Here is a 22,404-nt window from a genome sequence, read left to right on the forward strand (position 1 = left end):
GGTCTGATTGATTTGTATTTGGGAGCTTTTCATAGAGATTTTCAAAGTATGTTTGCCAGATTGTTCCATTTTGGATGGCCAATTCTTCTGATTTTGATTTGTTTAAGTTGTTCCACTTCTCCCAGAAACAATTCTGATTTAGTGACTCCTCAATTTCTGCAAGTTGTTTGTCTATGTATGTGTTTCTTTTCTTTTTCAGCGTGTGTTTGTAAAGTTTTACCATGTCACAGTACCTGAGTCGCAGATCTGTGTTGTGTGGTTGTCTGTGTTTTTCATTTGAGACTTTTCGTAGTGCATTTCTGATGTTTTTGCACTCCGTATCAAACCACTTTTCTTTTGCTTTTGTTTTTTGGTAGTTTTTTGATGTAGTTGTTTTTAGCTTAGATTTTGATGCTAGTTTGTGGAATAGGTGATTTAGTTTTTGTGTGGCCAAGTTTATGCCTAATTTGTTGGTTTGATACGGAGTGTTTAGGAATGTGTCCATCAGTGTCTGAATTTCGTCATGGCCCAGTGCAGTTTGGTATCTGTCTAGGCTGTCTGTGTCCCATCTGTATGCCTGGTTGAGGTCATACAGCTGGCTGGGCTGTGTCAGTGTGTCTCTGTGCTGGTGTGCTCTCTTCATGTAGAGTGTGATCTGGCTGTGGTCGGAGAGGGGAGTTTGTGGCCTGACAGTGAAGGCACTGATACAGGAGGGGTCCAGGTCGGTGATGGCGTAGTCCACCACACTGCTGCCCAGAGCTGAGCTGTAGGTGAACCTGCCTAGAGAGTCCCCTCTAGTCCTGCCGTTGACGATGTACAGGCCCAGCCCTTGACAGAGCTGCAGCAGCTCGCGCCCGGTGCTGTTGACCGTGGTGTCATGGCTGCACCTGTGTGAGGTGACCGGTGTGTGGTACAGAGGGGATTGTCCAAATATGTGAGTATTTCCCTGTGTGCTGGTGAAGTCTGCCAGTGTGCCTGTTCGTGCGTTGAGGTCACCACAGAGCAGCACGTTTCCCTGGCCCTGGAAGTGACCGATCTCCGTGTGGAGACTGTGGAGAATTCCCTCACTGTAGTAGGGGGATTCTGAGGGCGGGATGTAGACAGCACACAGGAAAACCTCGTTTTCTGTACAGATGGTATTTCTTTTGATTTTAAGCCAAACTCGTGACTCTTCTTTCTTTACTAATTGTATGGAGTGACTGAGCTCCGCTCTGTACCACACAATGATCCCCCCAGAGTCTCTGCCCCGGGTGATTTGGGGTTTTTTGACAGAGGGCACCATGATCTCCTTGTAGCCTGGGGGACAGTGGGTAGCCAAGTCTCCCCGACACCATGTCTCCTGTAGGATCATGATGTCTGTCTCCTTTACATCCTTGATAAATTCAGGATCAGTGCTCTTCAGCCCAAATGCTGACGAGCCCAGACCCTGAATGTTCCACATACTTATCTTTAGAGATCTCATTGTTATCGTTTGAATTATCTTTGCAATTTGTTATTGTTTTCTGGAACTGTATCAAATTTGTGTCGGACATTTACATCATCAACAGAAACAAGTATTGTGCTGGGTTTTTGTCTGTCGCTGTGGGTTATGGAAGTTCAGCTCATAAGCCGGGTGCAGATGAGGTTCAGGAGCTGCCGGATTTCTCCCAGCTCCAAACCACTCGGGACTGCTGGTCTGGCCAGGGCTGCGGCGTAGCTGTGCAGGAGGGGCTCGGTCCGGCTCTGTTGTTGTGCTGGGTGGGGAGGGGTTGTGGTTCTGGTCCGGTTCAGCTGCTGGTCTGGGTGAGGGGCATGGGGTGGGGCGCTGGTTCTGGTCCTGTTCGGTCGTTGGTCTGGGTTGGAGGGCTGTAGGGTGGTGCTGGTTCTGTTCTTTGTGGGTTGAGCTGGTCTGGGTTGGGGGTGTGGGTGCTGGGGCGTTCCTCTGGTAGTCCTCCTGTTTCTCTCTGGGATGCTGTTTGGGTGTCTGCCCAGTGTGGTGTCTTTCAGAGTTTTTGTGAAGAGTCCAATGGTCTGTTTTTTGAGGTGTTTATGGTCGTGTAGATGCTGTGGTCCAAGGGTGGAGTGATGGGCCAGATAGACGTTTGGGAGCAGGGCGCAGCACCGTGAGATCTCGGCATTGATTCTCTGGATGGTGTGGTGCTGCTCGTCCTGTCTCGGCAGCAGGGTGGAGATGACAATTCGGGCGCGAGGGAATTCCTGTATGGCCCTCTCTGCCACTCTCCTGATGGACTGGGCCACCTGCTCCCTCTGGGTCCTCAAGTCGTTGGTGCCGGTGTGGATGATGATGTGCTGAGGGGCTCCCAGTACCGACCTGGCCCATTCTCTCTCCCCTGTCTCTGTGTCTGAGAGAGTGACCCTGTCTCATTCTCTCTCTCCTCTCTGTGTTTGAGAGAGTGACCCTGTCTCATTCTCTCTCCCCTGTCTCTGTCTGTGAGAGTGACCCTGTCCCATTATCTCTCCCCTGTCTCTGTCTGTGAGAGTGACCCTGTCCCATTCTCTCTCCCCTGTCTCTGTCTGTGAGAGTGACCCTGTCCCATTCTCTCTCCCCTGTCTCTGTCTGTGAGAGTGACCCTGGCCCATTCTCTCTCCCCTGTCTCTGTCTGTGAGAGTGACCCTGTCACATTCTCTCTCCCCTGTCTCTGTCTGTGAGAGTGACCCTGTCCCATTCTCTCTCCCCTGTCTCTGTCTGTGAGAGTGACCCTGTCCCATTCTCTCTCCCCTGTCTCTGTCTGTGAGAGTGACCCTGTCACATTCTCTCTCCCCTGTCTCTGTCTGTGAGAGTGACCCTGGCCCATTCTCTCTCCCCTGTCTCTGTCTGAGAGAGTGACCCTGGCCCATTCTCTCTCCCCTGTCTCTGTCTGTGAGAGTGACCCTGGCCCATTCTCTCTCCCTGCTATCCCCTGCTCTCAGACCAGCGCAGCAGTGGTGACTGTCAGGATATTGTGCGGCTGGTGGTTCAGGCTGTGCAGTTCTACGAGAAGAAGCTCCGTGACTTCTACACGCACCTGAGGTCAGTGTGCCGTGTGTCTCTCTCTCTCTCTGTGTGCTGCAGTAAGACAGTAGTGTGTCTCTCTCTCTCTGTGTGCTGCAGTAAGACAGTAGTGTGTCTCTCTCTCTCTGTGCTGCAGTAAGACAGTAGTGTGTCTCTCTCTCTATGTGCTGCAGTAAGACAGTAGTGTGTCTCTCTCTCTCTGTGTGCTGCAGTAAGACAGTAGTGTGTCTCTCTCTCTATGTGCTGCAGTAAGACAGTAGTGTGTCTCTCTCTCTCTGTGCTGCAGTAAGACAGTAGTGTGTCTCTCTCTCTCTGTGCTGCAGTAAGACAGTAGTGTGTGTCTCTCTCTCTCTCTGTGCTGCAGTAAGACAGTAGTGTGTGTCTCTCTCTCTGTGCTGCAGTAAGACAGTAGTGTGTGTCTCTCTCTCTCTCTGTGCTGCAGTAAGACAGTAGTGTGTGTCTCTCTCTCTCTCTGTGCTGCAGTAAGACAGTAGTGTGTGTCTCTCTCTCTCTCTGTGCTGCAGTAAGACAGTAGTGTGTCTCTCTCTCTGTGCTGCAGTAAGACAGTAGTGTGTCTCTCTCTGTGCTGCAGTAAGACAGTAGTGTGTCTCTCTGTGCTGCAGTAAGACAGTAGTGTGTCTCTCTCTCTGTGTGCTGCAGTAAGACAGTAGTGTGTCTCTCTGTGCTGCAGTAAGACAGTAGTGTGTCTCTCTGTGCTGCAGTAAGACAGTAGTGTGTCTCTCTCTCTGTGCTGCAGTAAGACAGTAGTGTGTCTCTCTCTCTGTGTGCTGCAGTAAGACAGTAGTGTGTCTCTCTCTGTGCTGCAGTAAGACAGTAGTGTGTCTCTCTCTCTCTGTGCCTCAGTAAGACAGTAGTGTGTCTCTCTCTCTGTGTGCTGCAGTAAGACAGTAGTGTGTCTCTCTCTCTATGTGCTGCAGTAAGACAGTAGTGTGTCTCTCTCTCTCTGTGCTGCAGTAAGACAGTAGTGTGTATCTCTCTCTCTGTGCTGCAGTAAGACAGTAGTGTGTCTCTCTCTCTCTGTGCTGCAGTAAGACAGTAGTGTGTGTCTCTCTCTCTCTCTGTGCTGCAGTAAGACAGTAGTGTGTGTCTCTCTCTCTCTCTGTGCTGCAGTAAGACAGTAGTGTGTGTCTCTCTCTCTCTCTGTGCTGCAGTAAGACAGTAGTGTGTCTCTCTCTCTGTGCTGCAGTAAGACAGTAGTGTGTCTCTCTCTCTGTGCTGCAGTAAGACAGTAGTGTGTCTCTCTCTGTGCTGCAGTAAGACAGTAGTGTGTCTCTCTCTGTGCTGCAGTAAGACAGTAGTGTGTCTCTCTCTCTGTGTGCTGCAGTAAGACAGTAGTGTGTCTCTCTCTCTGTGCTGCAGTAAGACAGTAGTGTGTCTCTCTGTGCTGCAGTAAGACAGTAGTGTGTCTCTCTGTGCTGCAGTAAGACAGTAGTGTGTCTCTCTCTCTGTGCTGCAGTAAGACAGTAGTGTGTGTCTCTCTCTCTCTCTGTGTGCTGCAGTAAGACAGTAGTGTGTCTCTCTCTCTGTGCTGCAGTAAGACAGTAGTGTGTGTCTCTCTCTCTCTCTCTGTGCTGCAGTAAGACAGTAGTGTGTCTCTCTCTCTGTGCTGCAGTAAGACAGTAGTGTGTGTCTCTCTCTCTCTCTGTGTGCTGCAGTAAGACAGTAGTGTGTCTCTCTCTCTGTGTGCTGCAGTAAGACAGTAGTGTGTCTCTCTCTCTCTGTGCTGCAGTAAGACAGTAGTGTGTCTCTCTCTCTGTGCTGCAGTAAGACAGTAGTGTGTCTCTCTGTGCCTCAGTAAGACAGTAGTGTGTCTCTCTCTGTGCTGCAGTAAGACAGTAGTGTGTCTCTCTCTCTCTGTGCCTCAGTAAGACAGTAGTGTGTCTCTCTCTCTCTGTGCTGCAGTAAGACAGTAGTGTGTCTCTCTCTCTCTGTGCTGCAGTAAGACAGTAGTGTGTATCTCTCTCTCTCTCTGTGCCTCAGTAAGACAGTAGTGTGTCTCTCTCTCTGTGCTGCAGTAAGACAGTAGTGTGTCTCTCTCTTTGTGCTGCAGTAAGACAGTAGTGTGTCGTGCGCGGGTCATGGAGCTGCTGCCGCGTGTTGAGGGCGTGGTGCTCAGGATGGCGGAGAGTGAGCGCACTGTTATGAGTCTGCAGGAACGGCGGCAGAAGGAGCTGTGGAACCTCCTGAAGGTCGCCTGTGTGAGTCTTATACCATACTGCACTGCTCTGTCCCCCACTATACTGCCTGTACCACACTGTTCTGAACTGTACTGTACTGAGCTACTGTAGATTTTACTATGCTGTACCATCATGAGTTATAGATGTGCTTTACTGTACTGTTGCGAGCTATACTATACTGGACTGTTTGAAGCTATAGTAAACTGTACTATACTGTACTTTACACTACTCTTCGGAGCTGTACTACACTGTACTGTATCGTAGTCAGTTATGCTATACTGTACTGCTCTGAGTTACACTAAACGTTCCTGAGCTATAGGCCCTATAGTCTACAGCAGTATACAGAACTGTGCTTTACTTTGCACTGCTGTACAGCTCTGTGCTTTCCTATACTGTGATGTATTGCATTTTACTGTACTGTCCTGTGAATCTCTCTACAGTGCATAGTGGTCATTTTGCACAGCCCTGTCAAGTAAATCTGCGTTCACTCTCTCTGCCTCCCTCCTGCTTTGTCACTCCTGTGTCACCCCCACCCGTCCCTCCTCTTCCTCAGAGCAAGGTGCGCAGTCCTGTGAGTGGCAGTCCTGAGGTGGGGGCTCCCAGTTGTCGTGTGGGCACCCCCACGCCCCCACTACCTGCCCCCCGCTCGCTGCTCGCTCGCCCCCCACAGAGGGCCAGCCTGGACCCCACTTTGAGCTGGTGAGAGCAGAGCGCGTTTCTTCCCAGTATGTCTTCGTGCTGAGTACTGATGGGACAGACTGTCTGCTGTTGGCTTTGTGCAGAATGTACAGTCAACACCAGCTTGTACTGTGGTGACAGTGTGTGTGTGTGCTGGTTGACACTGTGTGGTGACAATGTGTGTGTGTGCTGTGTGACACTGTGTGGTGACAGTGTGTGCGTGCTGGTTGACACTGTGTGGTGACAGTGTGTGCGTGCTGGTTGACACTGTGTGGTGACAGTGTGTGTGTGTGCTGTGTGACACTGTGTGGTGACAGTGTGTGTGTGCTGTGTGACACTGTGTGGTGACAGTGTGTGTGTGTGCTGGTTGACACTGTGTGGTGACTGTGTGTGTGTGTGCTGGTTGACACTGTGTGGTGACAGTGTGTGTGTGTGTGCTGGTTGACACTGTGTGGTGAATGTGTGTGTGTGTGTGCTGGTTGACACTGTGTGGTGACAGTGTGTGCGTGCTGTGTGACACTGTGTGGTGACAGTGTGTGTGTGCTGGTTGACACTGTGTGGTGAATGTGTGTGTGTGCTGGTTGACACTGTGTGGTGACAGTGTGTGTGTGCTGGTTGACACTGTGTGGTGACAGTGTGTGTGTGCTGGTTGACACTGTGTGGTGACAGTGTGTGCGTGCTGTGTGACACTGTGTGGTGACAGTGTGTGTGTGTGCTGTGTGACACTGTGTGGTGACAGTGTGTGTGTGCTGTGTGACACTGTGTGGTGACAGTGTGTGTGTGTGCTGGTTGACACTGTGTGGTGACAGTGTGTGTGTGTGCTGTGTGACACTGTGTGGTGACAGTGTGTGCGTGCTGGTTGACACTGTGTGGTGACAGTGTGTGTGTGTGCTGGTTGACACTGTGTGGTGACAGTGTGTGTGTGCTGTGTGACACTGTGTGGTGACAGTGTGTGTGTGTGCTGTGTGACACTGTGTGGTGACAGTGTGTGTGTGTGCTGTGTGACACTGTGGTGACAGTGTGTGTGTGCTGTGTGACACTGTGTGGTGACAGTGTGTGTGTGCTGTGTGACACTGTGTGGTGACAGTGTGTGTGCGTGCTGTGTGACACTGTGTGGTGACAGTGTGTGTGTGTGTGCTGTGTGACACTGTGTGGTGACAGTGTGTGTGTGTGCTGGTTGACACTGTGTGGTGACAGTGTGTGTGTGCTGGTTGACACTGTGTGGTGACAGTGTGTGTGTGCTGGTTGACACTGTGTGGTGACAGTGTGTGTGTGTGCTGGTTGACACTGTGTGGTGACAGTGTGTGTGTGTGCTGTGTGACACTGTGTGGTGACAGTGTGTGTGTGCTGTGTGACACTGTGTGGTGACAGTGTGTGTGTGCTGGTTGACACTGTGTGGTGACAGTGTGTGCGTGCTGGTTGACACTGTGTGGTGACAGTGTGTGCGTTCTGTGTGACACTGTGTGGTGACAGTGTGTGCGTGCTGTGTGACACTGTGGTGACAGTGTGTGTGTGTGCTGTGTGACACTGTGTGGTGACAGTGTGTGTGTGTGCTGGTTGACACTGTGTGGTGACAGTGTGTGTGTGCTGGTTGACACTGTGTGGTGACAGTGTGTGTGTGTGCTGTGTGACACTGTGTGGTGACAGTGTGTGTGTGTGCTGTGTGACACTGTGTGGTGACAGTGTGTGCGTGCTGTGTGACACTGTGTGGTGACAGTGTGTGTGTGTGCTGTGTGACACTGTATGGTGACAGTGTGTGTCATGTTTCTCAGTGAGGAGTCCCTGTTGGTGATTGAGGAGAGCAGGACCTTCGAGAACCGCCTGCAGAGTCTAGTGCAAGAGACCATTGAAGAGCAGGAACAGGACATGCAGGTACAGACTGACCGGGCTGAGACTCTGACGGGCTGACACATACAGAGACAGACTGACAGGACTGTCACATACACTGACAGGACTGATAGGACTGACAGACTGACACATAGACAGACTGACTGGACTGACACACATGCAGACAGATAGACTGACAGGACTGACACATAGACAGACAGACTGACACACACACAGACAGACTGACTGGACTGACACACATGCAGACGGACAGACTGACTGGACTGACACATAGACAGACAGGCAGACAGACTGGACTGACACACACACACACACGCGCACGCACACACACACACACTGACTGACTGACTGACTGACACACACACATGCAGACACACTGACTGACTGACAGGACAGGACTGAGACATAGACTGATAGCGCTGACCGAGACACTGACACTGACTTTCTCTGATCTTCCACTGCCTCTCTGTCCTGTGTCTTATGTCCTCTCCTCTTCCACCTTGTTTCTGTGTCACACATCTCGCTTTCTGTGAACCCACACTCCCGTTTGGTTTACCCCCTGTGCAGACTCTCAGGGAGTGGTGCTGGCTCAGCGAATCTAATGACCTTTCCTGACGCTGACTCGAAGGCAGCGAGACAACCAGAGACAGAGGCAAGACACTGTACCTGTAAATATCCACTCTACTGTCATGGGAGGAGGGCTTGTTCATGGTGGAGACGCTACTACCTGGACGGAACGGACATTAAATTCTGCTTCCCTCCTGTGGCCAGATGTCAGTACTGCAGCACAACCTTGATTACGTGGAGTATTGGTTGTTGTATATTTGATTCTTAATGATATAACATTATCTATATGTATTATAATTGTTTATAAGCAATAGCAAAACATGATTCTGTGTAATCTGAAAGCCATTCAGGTGTGGAATTGAAACTGTGGTAGTAGAGAAGTTTGATGCTCTCTGAGGGATGTTCTCAACTGACTCAGTCAAGGTGCTCGCTAAGAGCTTCTCATCCTGCCCCAGGCTGGGGCTGGGATCCCCAGGCAGACTCCACCAGGATAGGGTGGGCCAGAGATGTGTGGGGATATTGTCACCCTGTCCCCACCTAGCAGGTCATGTGACAAGATAGGATCCAATGACCATGCAGCATCGCCGAGGAGAGACGCACCGGTCCTCCAATCACTGCTCACTCTCCTGTAAGGCAGCATGGGCGTGTCCTCACTCTCCCTGAGCGCAGGACACGGGTGGCGGCAGGGAGCCCAGTTCATGAACAGCTGGCTATTCCAAACAGACATGGCGTGAAATCGAAGAATATTTCCAAGGGGTTTTCAGATCAGGTACCATACAGGAGGTACAATACAGGGATTTAAGATCGGCTACGGAGACAGAGATCAGCCCACCCACATTACTACCAACTAATAATCAATTTAAAATGGAATTTACAGTTGTGTAACAAAGCAGCCGGCAATTCCACCTGGAGCCAGAAGATGGCGCCCATGTCCTCTCAATTCCAGCCTTTTAATCACTGTTCACGTGCTTTATTAAGAGTAAGAGAATGACTCGCGTGGATCAGCGCCGCTGATATGTTTTCTAAGTGGGAAGTGGGAAAAGGTCGAAGACAAAAGGGTCTGATCTATCGGCCATGTAAATATCCTTAAAACCTTTTAAAAAAGCACAAGATCCTCAAGTCAGGATATAGGAGCCGAGGGCTCCTTCTTATGTGTTTATAATAACCAATTTTCACAGTGCCATTGCAATCGCATTTATTCCATTTCTGGTCCAGATTGAGACGCATGTGTCTGAGTGATGGAGAGACAGTGCATTTGTGTACAGCAGATCTCTCAGCAGCTTTCAGTGATGAAATGTTTGGTACAGCTAGACCCGTTCCCAGTCCTAAGGAAGTGGCCTACACTGACAGGTTAACAGAATTGAGTCTCTTCAGTTCCAGGACGGTGAAGATCACAAAGGGACCTGATACAAGAACAGTCTTTACGCTCTTAATCAACGGGCCTGATGAAGTCGCCCCAGAGGGCTTCTTCAGCATCAACAGGGAAACGCCAACCAGAGGACACGGGAAACTACAAGGAAGGGCATTTACTATATAGAATAGGGTAGCACTTCTTTACACGAAGGGTTGTGGGTGTCTGGAACAAGCCACATTGTTGAGGATGTTACCCTGGCTTTCAAAAGCTGGATGAGATCCTTGGTACAGTTAGCTATTTTGGAGAATGTCCTCACATTTGTCAGGTTTCAGATGCTTTTATGATGCACGTTGGCCTTTTTTCATCAATATGGAGGGTCTTAAATGTTGATATGTGGTCTGAGCTCTCAATCCAAGTGTGTGCTCAGAATTGTACACCCAGGGCAGAGAGAGACTGGGGCCACTGCTGTTTTCTGTGCCTACTGCTCTTTAAAGTGTGAGCACCTCTCTTTGAAGAATGCGTTTTTCTAAATGGTGATGATTTTTTTTTGTATTGTATTGGAAATATTTATTTTAATACAACCTATGCAAATCAATCAGGCAATGGCGCGTTTTGTGGTGTTTGATCATAAATTACTTTTGAGTGGGAAGAGAGAAGGGGTCGGGGGAGGTGAAGGGGTCAGAGGGACAGAATGGACTTCCTGTACCACCTCCTACCCTGGACGCGATAGAAAGGGGACAATATTTCTCACTTGCTCCCACTATTCAGAGAAAAATCGTCTCGACTCCAGAAGTGATTTTTTTTTTGCATTTTTATTTTATTTTTTTTAAATTTTGTTACTTGAGGTTCGGAGTTCCCAACACAACACAGCCATTCCAAACCGTACGTTGCGGGTCAGGCCCGGTACTGAAGCGACACAGTGAGGTGTGTGGCGGCATGCAGAGGGACCGTCCAGGACGCAATGATGATGAAGATGATGATGTTTTGGAGAAAGAGCGGGGCCGGAGAGCTGGCGCAGCTGTGTGAACAGGAGCCCTCCGCGGTGCCCAGTGCCCTCGGGTGCCACTGTGACGTCGCTGTCTCTGAGCCCACTAGGGGTGTAAACACACTGCTCCGGGCTGGCCCTTGCGCCGTCTCTCCCCAAGAGCCGAGAGCACCGGGTGGGGGTGTGTCGGGGTTGGGGGTCAGGGGTCAGGAGACAGTGCTAATCACATTCATTGATAATGCCAACACACAGCTGGGGAGGACAGATTCTAAGGCCGGAGTGCCGCCAGTGAGTCGGGCCATAAAGGGCAAAGCTCTGTGTGCTGGGGCCGTGCACAGGGAGTGTGTGTGTCTGTGTGTGCGCTCAGGGTAGTGCAAGGGGGTCCTTGCTTTCCAGGAGGAGGGGTGGGGGCACTGGGGAGTGTGGGGGGGGGGGTGGGTCCCAGCCTTCTCTCCATCCGTCTCCGTCTCGTCCCCTCCGTTCCCTTCTCTACGCCTCGAGCTCGAACCCCAGGCCAACCTTGTGGCCCCCGGCGTTGAAGTTCTTGCCATCGATGAGCGCGGAGAGAGTGAGCTTCACTCCTGAGGAGGAGAGGGCCGCGGTACAGCGAGGGAAGGAGAGGAAGGAAGAAAAGGGGAGATTCATTCAGACACGTGAAGAATGTTTTCTAAGACGTGAGCACCAGGGAACGCGGCAGGTGTGTCTGTTCAAGTGGCCTTCGGCGCAGAGGCTGCAGCAGTGAGCCGAGACACTTGTCATTACTACGCTGAGCAGCGGCCAAAACCCACCACTCTCATTTATGCATGCGAGGGTTTGGAAAAACAAACTAGATGGATTTTGGATATTGATTTTTGCTGTCATTTTGATTAACTGATTGCCAATGACCACTACACGACAGGACTCTTGCATCAGCACTAAAATGACCTTGTTGGCAAAAGCGCTGATTGGACACAGGTGATGAAGCGATCTGCCCTGTCAAATGTCCAGCCTGGTGGACATCAAGTAAGAAAAATGCAGACGGGAACCTACACACTCTGTTTCCAGCTTATTGAGAGAACCACGCCTTCGTGTCATCGCTGTGTTGGTGGCTGGACTAAAATCTACACACTGTTATTCCCCATCTGGGCCAGCAGTTTTCACCCTGGCAAGATGTTATGGCTAAACACAGTCCAACAAATATAGGCTCTGGGTCATGACACCCCAAGATCAACGGTGAGGTCCCGTCTTGACATGACAACACTGCAGCTGTTGGTGGAACAGTGGTGTTCTTGCGAGATGAGATGACCTGCATTACATCTGCTCAATTAAATGTCAGGTCTACCTGCTACGAAAAGGACTGTACTTTTTTTATACATCTGGGAATTTGTTGCAATTCTTAGTTACCTTCTTTGCTCAGTTCATTTTTTTGTCCAAAGCAACTTACGGAGCTTACAATTTATTTTCCAGTATAACTCGGGGCTCTAGTTTCTCCAGCTGGGTTTGCTGGGGCGTTCTGGGTAAAGTGCCCTGCCCACCAGGGCTTTGTACCCACAGAAGACGACACAAGCACATGAGGAGGGGAGCTGTGAAGCCCATTTACACACACCCCTTTCCCCTATGTGAAAGAGAAGAAATCACAGGGGCGAGAGAGGGAGAGATGGGGGCAGGAGAGCTGTTACCTGGCCGCAGGCTCTGTGTGTACCCCACTCCGATCAGACTGGCATTGTTCACTTTGGCCTGCAGGGAGACAGGACTCTGTCAGGACAGGTGGACAAGTGCTACCAGGTACCATCACAGTTCCTCAGTGAGAAACAAAGCTGTTGATCACTTTAGCACAGCACTACAGAATACACACTTCAGGACAAGACTGAACTATGCAGTACAATACATTGTTACAGTACAGGTCTGTGCTAGGCAAAACAGTACATTAGAATACAGGAGACATTACAGTACTAGGCGGTGATATGCTGTCCATTACTTCATGCTACATTACAGGGCAGTGCAGTGAAGTACAGTGCACCCTGTTAAAAGTACAGTATTACTGTAGTGTACATTGAGCATGAGCACCTTCTAACACAGTACAGTGACTTTCCATTATTACATAGTGCAGTATCCATGGCGTGTTACATAATACAGTGAATAGCTGTTAGTGTTATACTGTACACTGAGCAGAGCATTGAGTACAGTGACATTCAATGCAATGCTAAAATACAACGAGCATCAGTGTAGTGTTACACAATACTCCATACAGTTTATGAGAGCTATGTGACAGTACAGTGAGTATCAGTGTGGTGTTGCACTGTATGTACAGTATTAGTGTTGTGTTATACTGTACAGTGAGTACCAGTGCAGTGTTATACTGTACAGTGAGTATCAGTGTGGTATTAGACTGTACAGTGAGTATGAGTGCGGTATTGGACTGTACAGTGAGTACTAGTGCAATGTTGTACTGTACAGTGAGTATCAGTGCGGTGTTGTATTGTACAGTGAGTATCAGTGCGGTGTTACACTGTACAGTGAGTACTACTGCAGTGTTGTACTGTACAGTGAGTATGAGCGCGGTATTGGACTGTACAGTGAGTACTACTGCAGTGTTGTACTGTACAGTGAGTATGAGTGCAGTATTAGACTGTAGAGTGAGTATGAGTGCGGTATTGGACTGTACAGTGAGTACTAGTGCAGTCTTGTACTGTACAGTGAGTATCAGTGCAGTATTAGACTGTAGAGTGAGTATGAGTGCGGTATTGGACTGTACAGTGAGTACTAGTGCAGTGTTGTACTATACAGTGAGTATCAGTGCAGTATTGGACTGTACAGTGAGTATGAGTGCGGTATTGGACTGTACAGTGAGTATCAGTGCTGTGTTACACTGTACAGTGAGTATCAGTGCGGTATTGGACTGTACAGTGAGTATCAGTGCGGTATTGGACTGTACAGTGAGTATTGGTGCAGTGTCCTACAGTGCAGTTCTGTGCTGGGATCAATGCCACGTGATGGCACACTGAGTACCAGTCCATCAGTCCACTGTCCGTCAGCACTGTACTCACAGACAGAGAGCAATCCTTGTCCAGCTTGTATTTGGCCGCGATGCCAAAGCGCGTGTTATTGCTGCCCGCCGTCCAGGCCAGCGTCACGGCCGTCTCCAGCTCGTCGTTCACTTTCTGGTAGATGGAGCCTCCGAACTCCGTACCGTCATTCCTGAGAGAAAGAGGTGTAAGAGGGCGGCGACGGTTACCAGTACCACACGCTTCGCTCCAATACCACCTGGACCGGACCACCCCGCTGCGGAGCCCGTACTCACACGTTGGTGTGCAGCTGGAAGTCCCCGGCGCGGTACCCCAGGGCGAAGTTGTTCTGCACCAGCTTGGACTTGGCGGTGTCGAAAGCCATCTGGTACCCGGCCAGCCAGCCCTCGTACCCCATCACCGCCGCGCCGTGGACCGTGGGCCCGGCGAAGTCGAAGTCGACGTCGCAGCCCAGGTTGACGTAGTCCCGCTTGTAGGCCGTCTTCAGCTTGCCGCTCTTCTTGCTGAGACGCAGAGAGACGCGGGTGAGGCGCGCCGGCCGCAGCCCGCGGCGAGCTCGCGGGTACGCGGGACGGGACGACACTTACCCTGTGTTCGGGACAAAGGAGGTGTCAAAGGTCAACTTCAACCCCTTGGCCAGCTGCGGAGGAGACAAACACAGACACATCAGCTCTCTTTCTACAGCCCTGAACTCACGAGCACAGCCAGCTGGGGCCTCGTCTAGGAGTCTGTCCTTTCGGTCGTCCGAAGAGCATGTTTCTGGGGCCTGATGCTTTCCAAAGGACTTTGTGTCCTGCAGCCTTCCTGGAGGTGAGCTCCTGGCTTCTACAGCTAATGGAAGGGCTGTCACTGGTCTTCCGGTGATGTATCCTCACCTGTTTGAGTTGCAAATTCTGTCTTGCACTGTTTCTATTTCTCTCTCTGTGAAAGCTAGAGGGCAGACTGTTCCCTACCAGTTCTGGTCCCTATCCAGCATTAAAGGGGAGGCCGTTCTGGCTCCACTCAAGCTGGTCCGTAAGAGTCGCCCATGTACGTGTGCCTGTGTGTCAGTGTGAAAGGGCAGTCAGTTTTGGCCACAGTATACTCTGTATGGCTGGTCTCACTCTTGAAGAGGAGCCTCTTCCTTTACAGGAGTATGGATGTAAAAGGGGGCCACTGTTTCCCAGATACATCCTGGCCTGTGTCTGTTTTGAAGGGGAAGTCACTGTGGTCTCCCTCAGCATCTCCTGCCTTGGTGTTCGGAGTTGTATAGTCGTGTAGCAGTGTGTGTGTGTGTGTGTGTGTGTGTGTGTGTGTGTGTGTGTGTGTGCGCGGCTCTTAAAGGAGAGGCCACCTGCCCCTCACTCCACCTGGTCCTCCAGCGTGATCTCGGAGGCGAGGGTGTTGTCTGTGTTCCACTTCTGGCTGAAGCTCAGACCCAGGTCCTTCATCTTGTACTTGGTCTCCAGATTCCCAGAAGCCTTCCCTGTGTCCGTGTTGGTGGAGCCGGTGGTGGAAAATTCCTGGGCCAGAGAGAGGGATAGCAGGGCGGGAATAATTGGAAGGAGAAGGAAAGAGTGAGAGTCAAAGAGAGGGGGAGATAAAGAGAGAGAATCTGGAGTTAAGAGAGGGCCCTCTGTCACACAAGATGTCAAGTGTGTTCACACTGGAATGAATCTCCCAGGACAGGTCAGCCGAGTGTGAACAGGGTGCGAACAGGGGCCATGTGACCCTCCCTTGCAAAGACCACTGTGAAAGGCCCTGGGTGCGCAGGAGTGTGTCGGAGCTCTGCACTTACAGGGAGCAGAGGGCTAAGACCCACCTGCTGCCTGGACCCTGTCTGCATTAGCGAGAGGGAGGCAGGGAGAGAGGAGACGACACAGCAGCAGCGCACAGACGCTGCTCCCAGACCGAGGAGCTGGGAGAGAGCAGCTCGCACACACATACACAGACGCAGCAGGGAGCCCACCGCTGACACCAACATTCACACTCTTACCATCTACAGCGCAGTCCAGGCAGCGGGAGGAAGAAAGGGAGAGAGAGCAAAGAGAAGGCAGAATTAGGACAGGACCCAAGCAGCCCCAGGACCCCACCGCCCGCACCAGCCAACTCCTGACCCCACCGGGGTTACCTCTCCAACCTGTCTCCTTGTCCCGCGTGCCACATACAGGACAGACCGAGAGACACAGACACTCACCACTCCGCTCTGAGACTTGGTCTTCAGGTCCAGCTTCACCACCCCAAAGCCTGACAGATGGAGAGAGAATGGAGGGCCATTATTATTTAGTCCCTGGCACAAAAGCGTCCTTTTAAAGACAGATAGTGGTTGAGCTGAGACCCTGGTCGAGGTCATGGTCAGTGAGTGTCTGTCCATAGCCCTGGTTGTGGTCAGTGAGAGTCAGTCCATAGCCCTGGTCGTGGTCAGTGAGAGTCAGTCCATAGCCCTGGTCATGGTCAGTGAGTGTCTGTCCATAGCCCTGGTCATGGTCAATGAATGTGGGTCCTTAGCCCTGGTCATGGTCAGTGAGTGTCAGTCCATAGCCTTGGTCATGGTCAATGAATGTGGGTCCTTAGCCCTGGTCATGGTCAGTGAGTGTCTGTCCATAGCCTTGGTCATGGTCAATGAATGTGGGTCCATAGCCCTGGTCGTGGTCAGTGAGTGTGGGTCCATAGCCCTGGTCATGGTCAGTGAGAGTCAGTTTCACATGCTCACCATAGCCCTTGCTGAAGATGTCCTTGGCAGACTTTCCCAGGTCAGCGTATGCAGGAGGAACAGCCATGGTGACTGTGGGCAGAAGAGTCAGGTCAGCAACACGTTTAGACATACCCACACACAAAACGGCACTGGGGTAACAGGGGACTGGCTGCTGAAACATTCATTGTCCCCCTATACTCACCCCATTTGACTGTCAATTTCTAACTCTAAACCACAATGGGACAAACCAAGACACGAAACAAGAATCATCGTATTTGGTACTTCTATGCTTTTGCATTTTAAACCATATCACGTTAACAGATACATATACATTCAAAGTGGTATTGTGTTTTTTCAGATTATTTCTTTATGTTAATGCTTTTTCGCTTGCAATACCTGAGTGCATACACTAGGCACACTTCCACTCAACATCATAGCCTCTGAAGTGGCTCAGTAAATCAATGTAGTCCGGCACACACACAACCCATCCCCCCTTCTCCTTCGATCACTGTCAAACCATCGCCACTACGCTGCATGGTCAGCCAATCACAGCACTTCGTGCACACAGCTGGCCAATCACAACAGGGGGGCGTGGTTGCCAAGTGTAATGACAACCTCAAAAGCCAATGGGAGAGTGGTCCCGGAACAATGAGCATTCCAATTTCCCCTGAGGATTCCAGAGCTTGCACTGTTACTGCCGAGACCAGCTGGGACCAGCATTAGGACAGTGTACAATCAAATTCAAAGAGCTTTATGCGCACCACCGACAAATACCATTACCGACAAAGCAAGATTTGTTAGTGAACATTTACAAACATTCAGGCCCATGACATTATATTATTATTTAATAATTTAACTGGACTATTCTCTGTTCCTCAGGCTGCGACAGAAGATCACACACTGGGCTGCAGCTCAGTTGAGTTTCCTCCCCCTCCCCCAGTAGGATTGATAGTCACTTTGATTCTGCCATTTGCGTGGATTTGGGGATTTTAATTGTTACTTTGGGAGAAGAATGTCTGATCCCAGAGTATTTATAACAGTGCGGCACAATGAGCATCTTTTGTCAACAGTACATTTCCCTGCTGGCAGTGTGGGAGTTCACATGTCTGCCTGTGTCCAGTTCCTATGGCCAGGCTGTGGTCACTGAGCCTGTCCTCTCTGGGTATCCAGGTCTGTCTGTGTCCAGTTTCTATGGCCAGGCTGTGGTCACTGAGCCTGTCCTCTCTGGGTATCCAGGTCTGCCTGTGTCCAGTTTCTATGGCCAGGCTGTGGACACTGAGCCTGTCCTATCTGAGTATCCAGGTCTGCCTGTGTCCAGTTTCTCTGGCCAGTCTGTGGACACTGAGCCTGTCCTCTCTGAGTATCCAGGTCTGCCTGTGTCCAGTTCCTAAGCAGGTCATTCTAAGCTGATCCCCTGTGTGTTAGGGAGCCAGCCAGGGTACCGGCTGTGTCTGAAGGTGACTTTGCTGTGGGACTCTCTCTTGGCGACAGAGACCCCCAGGGCAGGGAGGGACTATTCAGGCTCTGATGTCGCCTGCTGCTACATTTCCAGCACAAGCACTCCCAGTCCTACATTCAGAATCCTGCAACCCTCCAGCCAGCTGGCTGGTTTGCAGAATAGTTTGCTCTCTCGAAGCTATAATTCACGAGAAGTGCAGGTGGGCGGTAAGTTTATATATCCGTCATCTTGAAACTCCTACATCTGCTGAAAAAATCTAGTGCTATTGTCCAAAGCATTTTCTGCTGAAACTCCGCTTTCCATCAGCTCAGTTAAGGACCCAGGTCCAGCCGGGTCTGATGGCCGGTAATAGGACAGAGCTCTTACACAGCCCAGGCCCAGCTGAGACCCTGGTCAGTCACAGTGACCCTGCGACCTTGAACCTTGTCACCTATGTTCCAGAACACGAGTTGTCATAGCGACGGGGACACACCCACAGCCCCAGCACAATGACTAGCTGTCCTGGGACTGGCTCCTGCCCACACTCCACAGCACCCACTGGGGAAGCTCACACTGAGAAATAACAAGTGGAATTCTCTACACTCGGGTCCTGCCTGTGACAGTGATCTTGATATACCTGTCCTACTGCCTTTTACTACAGTCCCCTACTGTAACAGGACTGTCCTACTGCAATTTTACTACAGTACGTATGGTAACAGGGCTGTCCTGCAGTTCTTTCACTATAGCCCTCTGCTTTTGACTGATAACAGAGTGCAGGAATGGTAAGATTTGCTGTACAACTCTGCAGGCTGCAGGGTCTCAGGGTCATGCAGAATCAATGGGTCTGCGACCCGGCTGAGAGATCGCAGTTTGGCCACCGGGGCTATAAAGCAGGAGCCCATTGGAGTGGAAACGTGAGCCGTGTGAGTGGAGGGGGCTTTGTCTGCCTGCAGCTGCGCAGGCCAGTCCGACCAAAGCCAGAAATACACCACCAGCTCCGTGAGCTCCCGGCCGGTGACACTGTGCTATAATTAAACCCCCAGAGAACCTGAGCCAGGGCCTCATGTGACCTTGGGGTTCGGGTTACATCACGCAGTCACGCCCCCCCACCCACTTCCCTCTCCACCAGCAGCTCTGGGCCAGCCCCCTCCCTGCGCTCTAGGTCGCCACCTACAGCACGGCACCAGCCAGCGCACCTCGCTCCCCCTGCCCAGTGCCTTCAGCCATGGCAGGTTTGAGCTGCAGGAACGCACGAGGTCCAGTTACAAACGACACCAAACTCTTTCTGCTCCGCAGAGTCACTCACAGCCACGTGTTCAGGCCCGAGCCGCTTGAGAAACTGTCCGCTTCCTGGTTACTAACAGAAGGGCCGAACTGTCTGCAAGTTCAGAGCCAGGTTTCAGAGAGGTAGGACATTGCATATCCATTCGGTAAGTAAAGAGCAGTAGAAAAACCCAGCTACAAGCTTAAAAACACATGTAGAGAGAAGAAACAGTGATATACTCCATATATATGAATAAACTAGAGAGAAGAGCTGTTGTATACTCCATATATCTGAATAAACTAGAGAGAAGAGCTGTTGTATACTCCTTATATATAATAAACTAGAGAGAAGAGCTGTTGTATACTCCTTATATATAATAAACTAGAGAAGAGCTGTTGTATATTCCTTATATATAATAAACTAGAGAGAAGAGCTGTTGTATACTCCATATATATAATAAACTAGAGAGAAGAGCTGTTGTATACTCCTTATATATAATAAACTAGAGAAGAGCTGTTGTATACTCCTTATATATAATAAACTAGAGAGAAGAGCTGTTGTATACTCCTTATATATAATAAACTAGAGAAGAGCTGTTGTATACTCCTTATATATAATAAACTAGAGAAGAGCTGTTGTATACTCCTTATAATATAATTAACTAGAGAGAAGAGCTGTTGTATACTCCTTATATATATAATAAACTAGAGAAGAGCTGTTGTATACTCCATATATATGAATAAACTAGAGAGAAGAGCTGTTGTATACTCCATATATATAATAAACTAGAGAGAAGAGCTGTTGTATACTCCATTTATATTAATAAACTAGAGAGAAGAGCTGTTGTATACTCCTTATATATAATAAACTAGAGAGAAGAGCTGTTGTATACTCCATATATATAATAAACTAGAGAGAAGAGCTGTTGTATACTCCTTATATATCAATAAACTAGAGAGAAGAGCTGTTGTATACTCCATATATATTAATAAACTAGAGAGAAGAGCTGTTGTATACTCCTTATATATTAATATACTACAGACAGAAGAACTCTACTCCTTATATATTGGTATGCAGTAGAGAGAGGAACTATATTCCTCATACATTAATATACAGCAAAGGGAAGAGCTACACCTTATATATATAAATATACAATAAACAGAAGAGCTATACTACTTATATATTGATATACTGTACAACGGAGAGAAGTGCTATAGTGACTAGAGTTGATATAGTTAGAGAGAAGATGTACACCTTATACTGTATATTGATATACTATGCAGGAGAAGTGATTTACATCTTATTTATTGATACATCATGGAGCTAAGAAAAGAGATGTACACCTACTGTATTAATAGGTGAAAAATATATATAATCACGTCTATTAATATCGATTAAAAAACAGACTGTACTGTAACATCAGTCTTGACGACCCTCTCAGAATTATCAGTTAAGTGTTGGCTGTTGTATGCCGTTACCCAAAGCGTCCTGTATTCTCGACGCTTCACAGACACGCCTTACTGTGTACAATAGGTAGGACACAAGGTGCACCCTAACCGCACCCTCCCTGTCTCTGTGCGAGCAAGTGTGCAGTGTTAAAACGCCCGGAACATGAACCGTGTCCCGTACTTCCACACCCGAGCACTGTTCCGTGGGTACAAGCGAATGTGGAAGCTTCCATTGTGTGTTTCGATTAACCGTAACACTAAACGTTTTTTTTTCTTCTTTTTCTGAAAACGTACACGAGAAACCCCGATCAGTAAAACGAAATCACGCCTTTACGGAGTTGCGTCGATGTGGACTCAAGGATCGCTGGCAGTGTCCAGCGGCGAGACGGAGCTGCTCTGTGGAAACGTGCGAGGATTCATGCTGTACTGTAGGCGTTAGTTCACTCCCAGCTATACAGGGTCGTGTCTGCTTCACAAGCCCTTAATGTTTCACTTTCCCTTCCCAGCACAAAAAAACACAGCGTTATAGGCATTTATATTTCAAAGTGTTCCCCCAGGATAAGAGAGAATTAAGGCTTTAACCCCGTATCATTAAATATGCAATTTGTCATATACCCACTTAAATAAATACTGTACGTATTTGTACAACACCGAACTATATCTGAATTTTAATTACCAGGCAACAAGTGCCCCTAAATGCATGCTAGGCACATATCGAACTACCATGTATTATTCGTTTTAGATTAATTGTGTGGTTAAACAATAGCAGCAGCAGCTTATTAAACACGTGTAATAATATATCAGTATTATTCATTAATGAAAAAACCACTACAGAATATAAAATTCCCCAACCGATTGATATGTAGCAAAGCTACAGCAATGTCTTGTATAATTGTAGCTATAATGATATCACGAATCGGATCACCTACAGCTTCTGTGACCCCCAACGCACTGCTGTCATTCAGAAACCAACCCTCCTCCCTTCAAGAAGCGTAATGATACAACTTAAGACTTGTTTTTTAAAAAAAAACCAAGAGAAAGAACACCCTTCCCCTGCACTGAGGTTAATAAAGGTTAGCTGTAACGCGTCAGGACAGACCCACAAACTTCCACGGCAGATTTTGAAAGTGAAATCCGACGCACCACGCAACCAGCACGTAGGCCGGCGAGACTCGCTTAGACGAGCACAAAGGCCCCGGCGGTCAAGCCTCTTCCTCCTCGGGGCTCGCACCCCGGCCGGCGCTCACCGGCCCTGTGTCCCGCTCTCCCCCACCCTGTTGCCGGTGCTGTGGCCCAGGGCCAGCTCCGGGGCCGGCCGGTGTCTTACCGTTATTCAGTTGCGGGATGTGAAGCGCGGCGCGCAGCAGATCTGTCAGTGTGTGAGAGAGGAGGGCACTGTGAAGGAGAAACCCAGCCACAGAAACTGAGCAGGCGCGACACACGCCGGCTATCTCTCTCTCACACACACACACTTCGAGCTCGGAGGAGAGGGTAAGGGACGCCGGGAAAATAGGGAGCAGCGTAGCAGACAAGGCGTCTGACAAACGAGGCCAGTATGCTGACAGACACACCTGCAAATACACACTCAGACGGGCAAAACGTTTTAAGAGTTTGAGGGCAGAATCCCTTCAGAGATTTCATCCGTAGGTGGGATTCATGCAGGAATCCATAATGATTTGGGCTTCAGTGAGCGGCTTGTCTGCATAAACGTTTCAGCTTGTCTTCCCCAGATAAACTCGTGATATCCCCCTCCCTCTCTGCCTGTCTGCCTGAAGCCGCCATCAGCCCCACTACACGGCTGATTGGGGTAATTACCTCCTCCCATCGGATTGAGGGAGACATTTAGGGGGGGCAGTCTGTTGAAACCCATAACACGATTTAACCAGCGCACTGGGGGGTAGCACCCATCATCTTTCATGAGCAAGCAGCCAGGACTTATTTTATATGTTATACTCATGTGAAGGACAGCGCAAC

The 22,404-nt window shown here is 49.7% G+C and overlaps 2 protein-coding genes across 4 annotated transcripts in view; one reads left to right on the top strand and one right to left on the bottom strand.

Moving 5' to 3' along the window:
- Window positions 1–8,603, top strand: part of ikbkb (inhibitor of nuclear factor kappa B kinase subunit beta) — a 41,511-nt gene extending 32,908 nt beyond the window's left edge. For all 3 annotated transcript variants that reach the window (XM_088624557.1, XM_088624558.1, XM_088624559.1), the window contains 5 exons: window positions 2,890–2,989; window positions 5,043–5,190; window positions 5,723–5,868; window positions 7,620–7,719; window positions 8,263–8,603. In XM_088624557.1, the coding sequence (XP_088480683.1) occupies window positions 2,890–2,989; window positions 5,043–5,190; window positions 5,723–5,868; window positions 7,620–7,719; window positions 8,263–8,310 (542 nt within the window). In that variant the 3' untranslated portion in view covers window positions 8,311–8,603. The remainder of the gene's footprint in view (window positions 1–2,889; window positions 2,990–5,042; window positions 5,191–5,722; window positions 5,869–7,619; window positions 7,720–8,262) is intronic.
- Window positions 8,604–10,409: 1,806 nt separating this feature from the next.
- On the bottom strand, window positions 10,410–21,913 carry vdac3 (voltage-dependent anion channel 3). The gene is made up of 9 exons (XM_088624560.1): window positions 21,758–21,913; window positions 16,299–16,370; window positions 15,783–15,832; window positions 14,956–15,108; window positions 14,194–14,246; window positions 13,882–14,109; window positions 13,628–13,778; window positions 12,260–12,317; window positions 10,410–11,182 (listed from the first exon to the last, which is right to left on the bottom strand). The coding sequence occupies exons 2-9, from the start codon at window positions 16,363–16,365 to the stop codon at window positions 11,091–11,093; spliced, it is 852 nt and encodes a 283-aa protein (XP_088480686.1). The 5' UTR covers window positions 16,366–16,370; window positions 21,758–21,913; the 3' UTR covers window positions 10,410–11,090.
- Between the last annotated feature and the right edge of the window lie 491 nt (window positions 21,914–22,404).

This window comes from Lepisosteus platostomus, chromosome 3, assembly GCF_059453375.1.
Source record: "Lepisosteus platostomus isolate fLepPlt1 chromosome 3, fLepPlt1.hap1, whole genome shotgun sequence".
Classification (NCBI taxonomy): domain Eukaryota; kingdom Metazoa; phylum Chordata; class Actinopteri; order Semionotiformes; family Lepisosteidae; genus Lepisosteus; species Lepisosteus platostomus.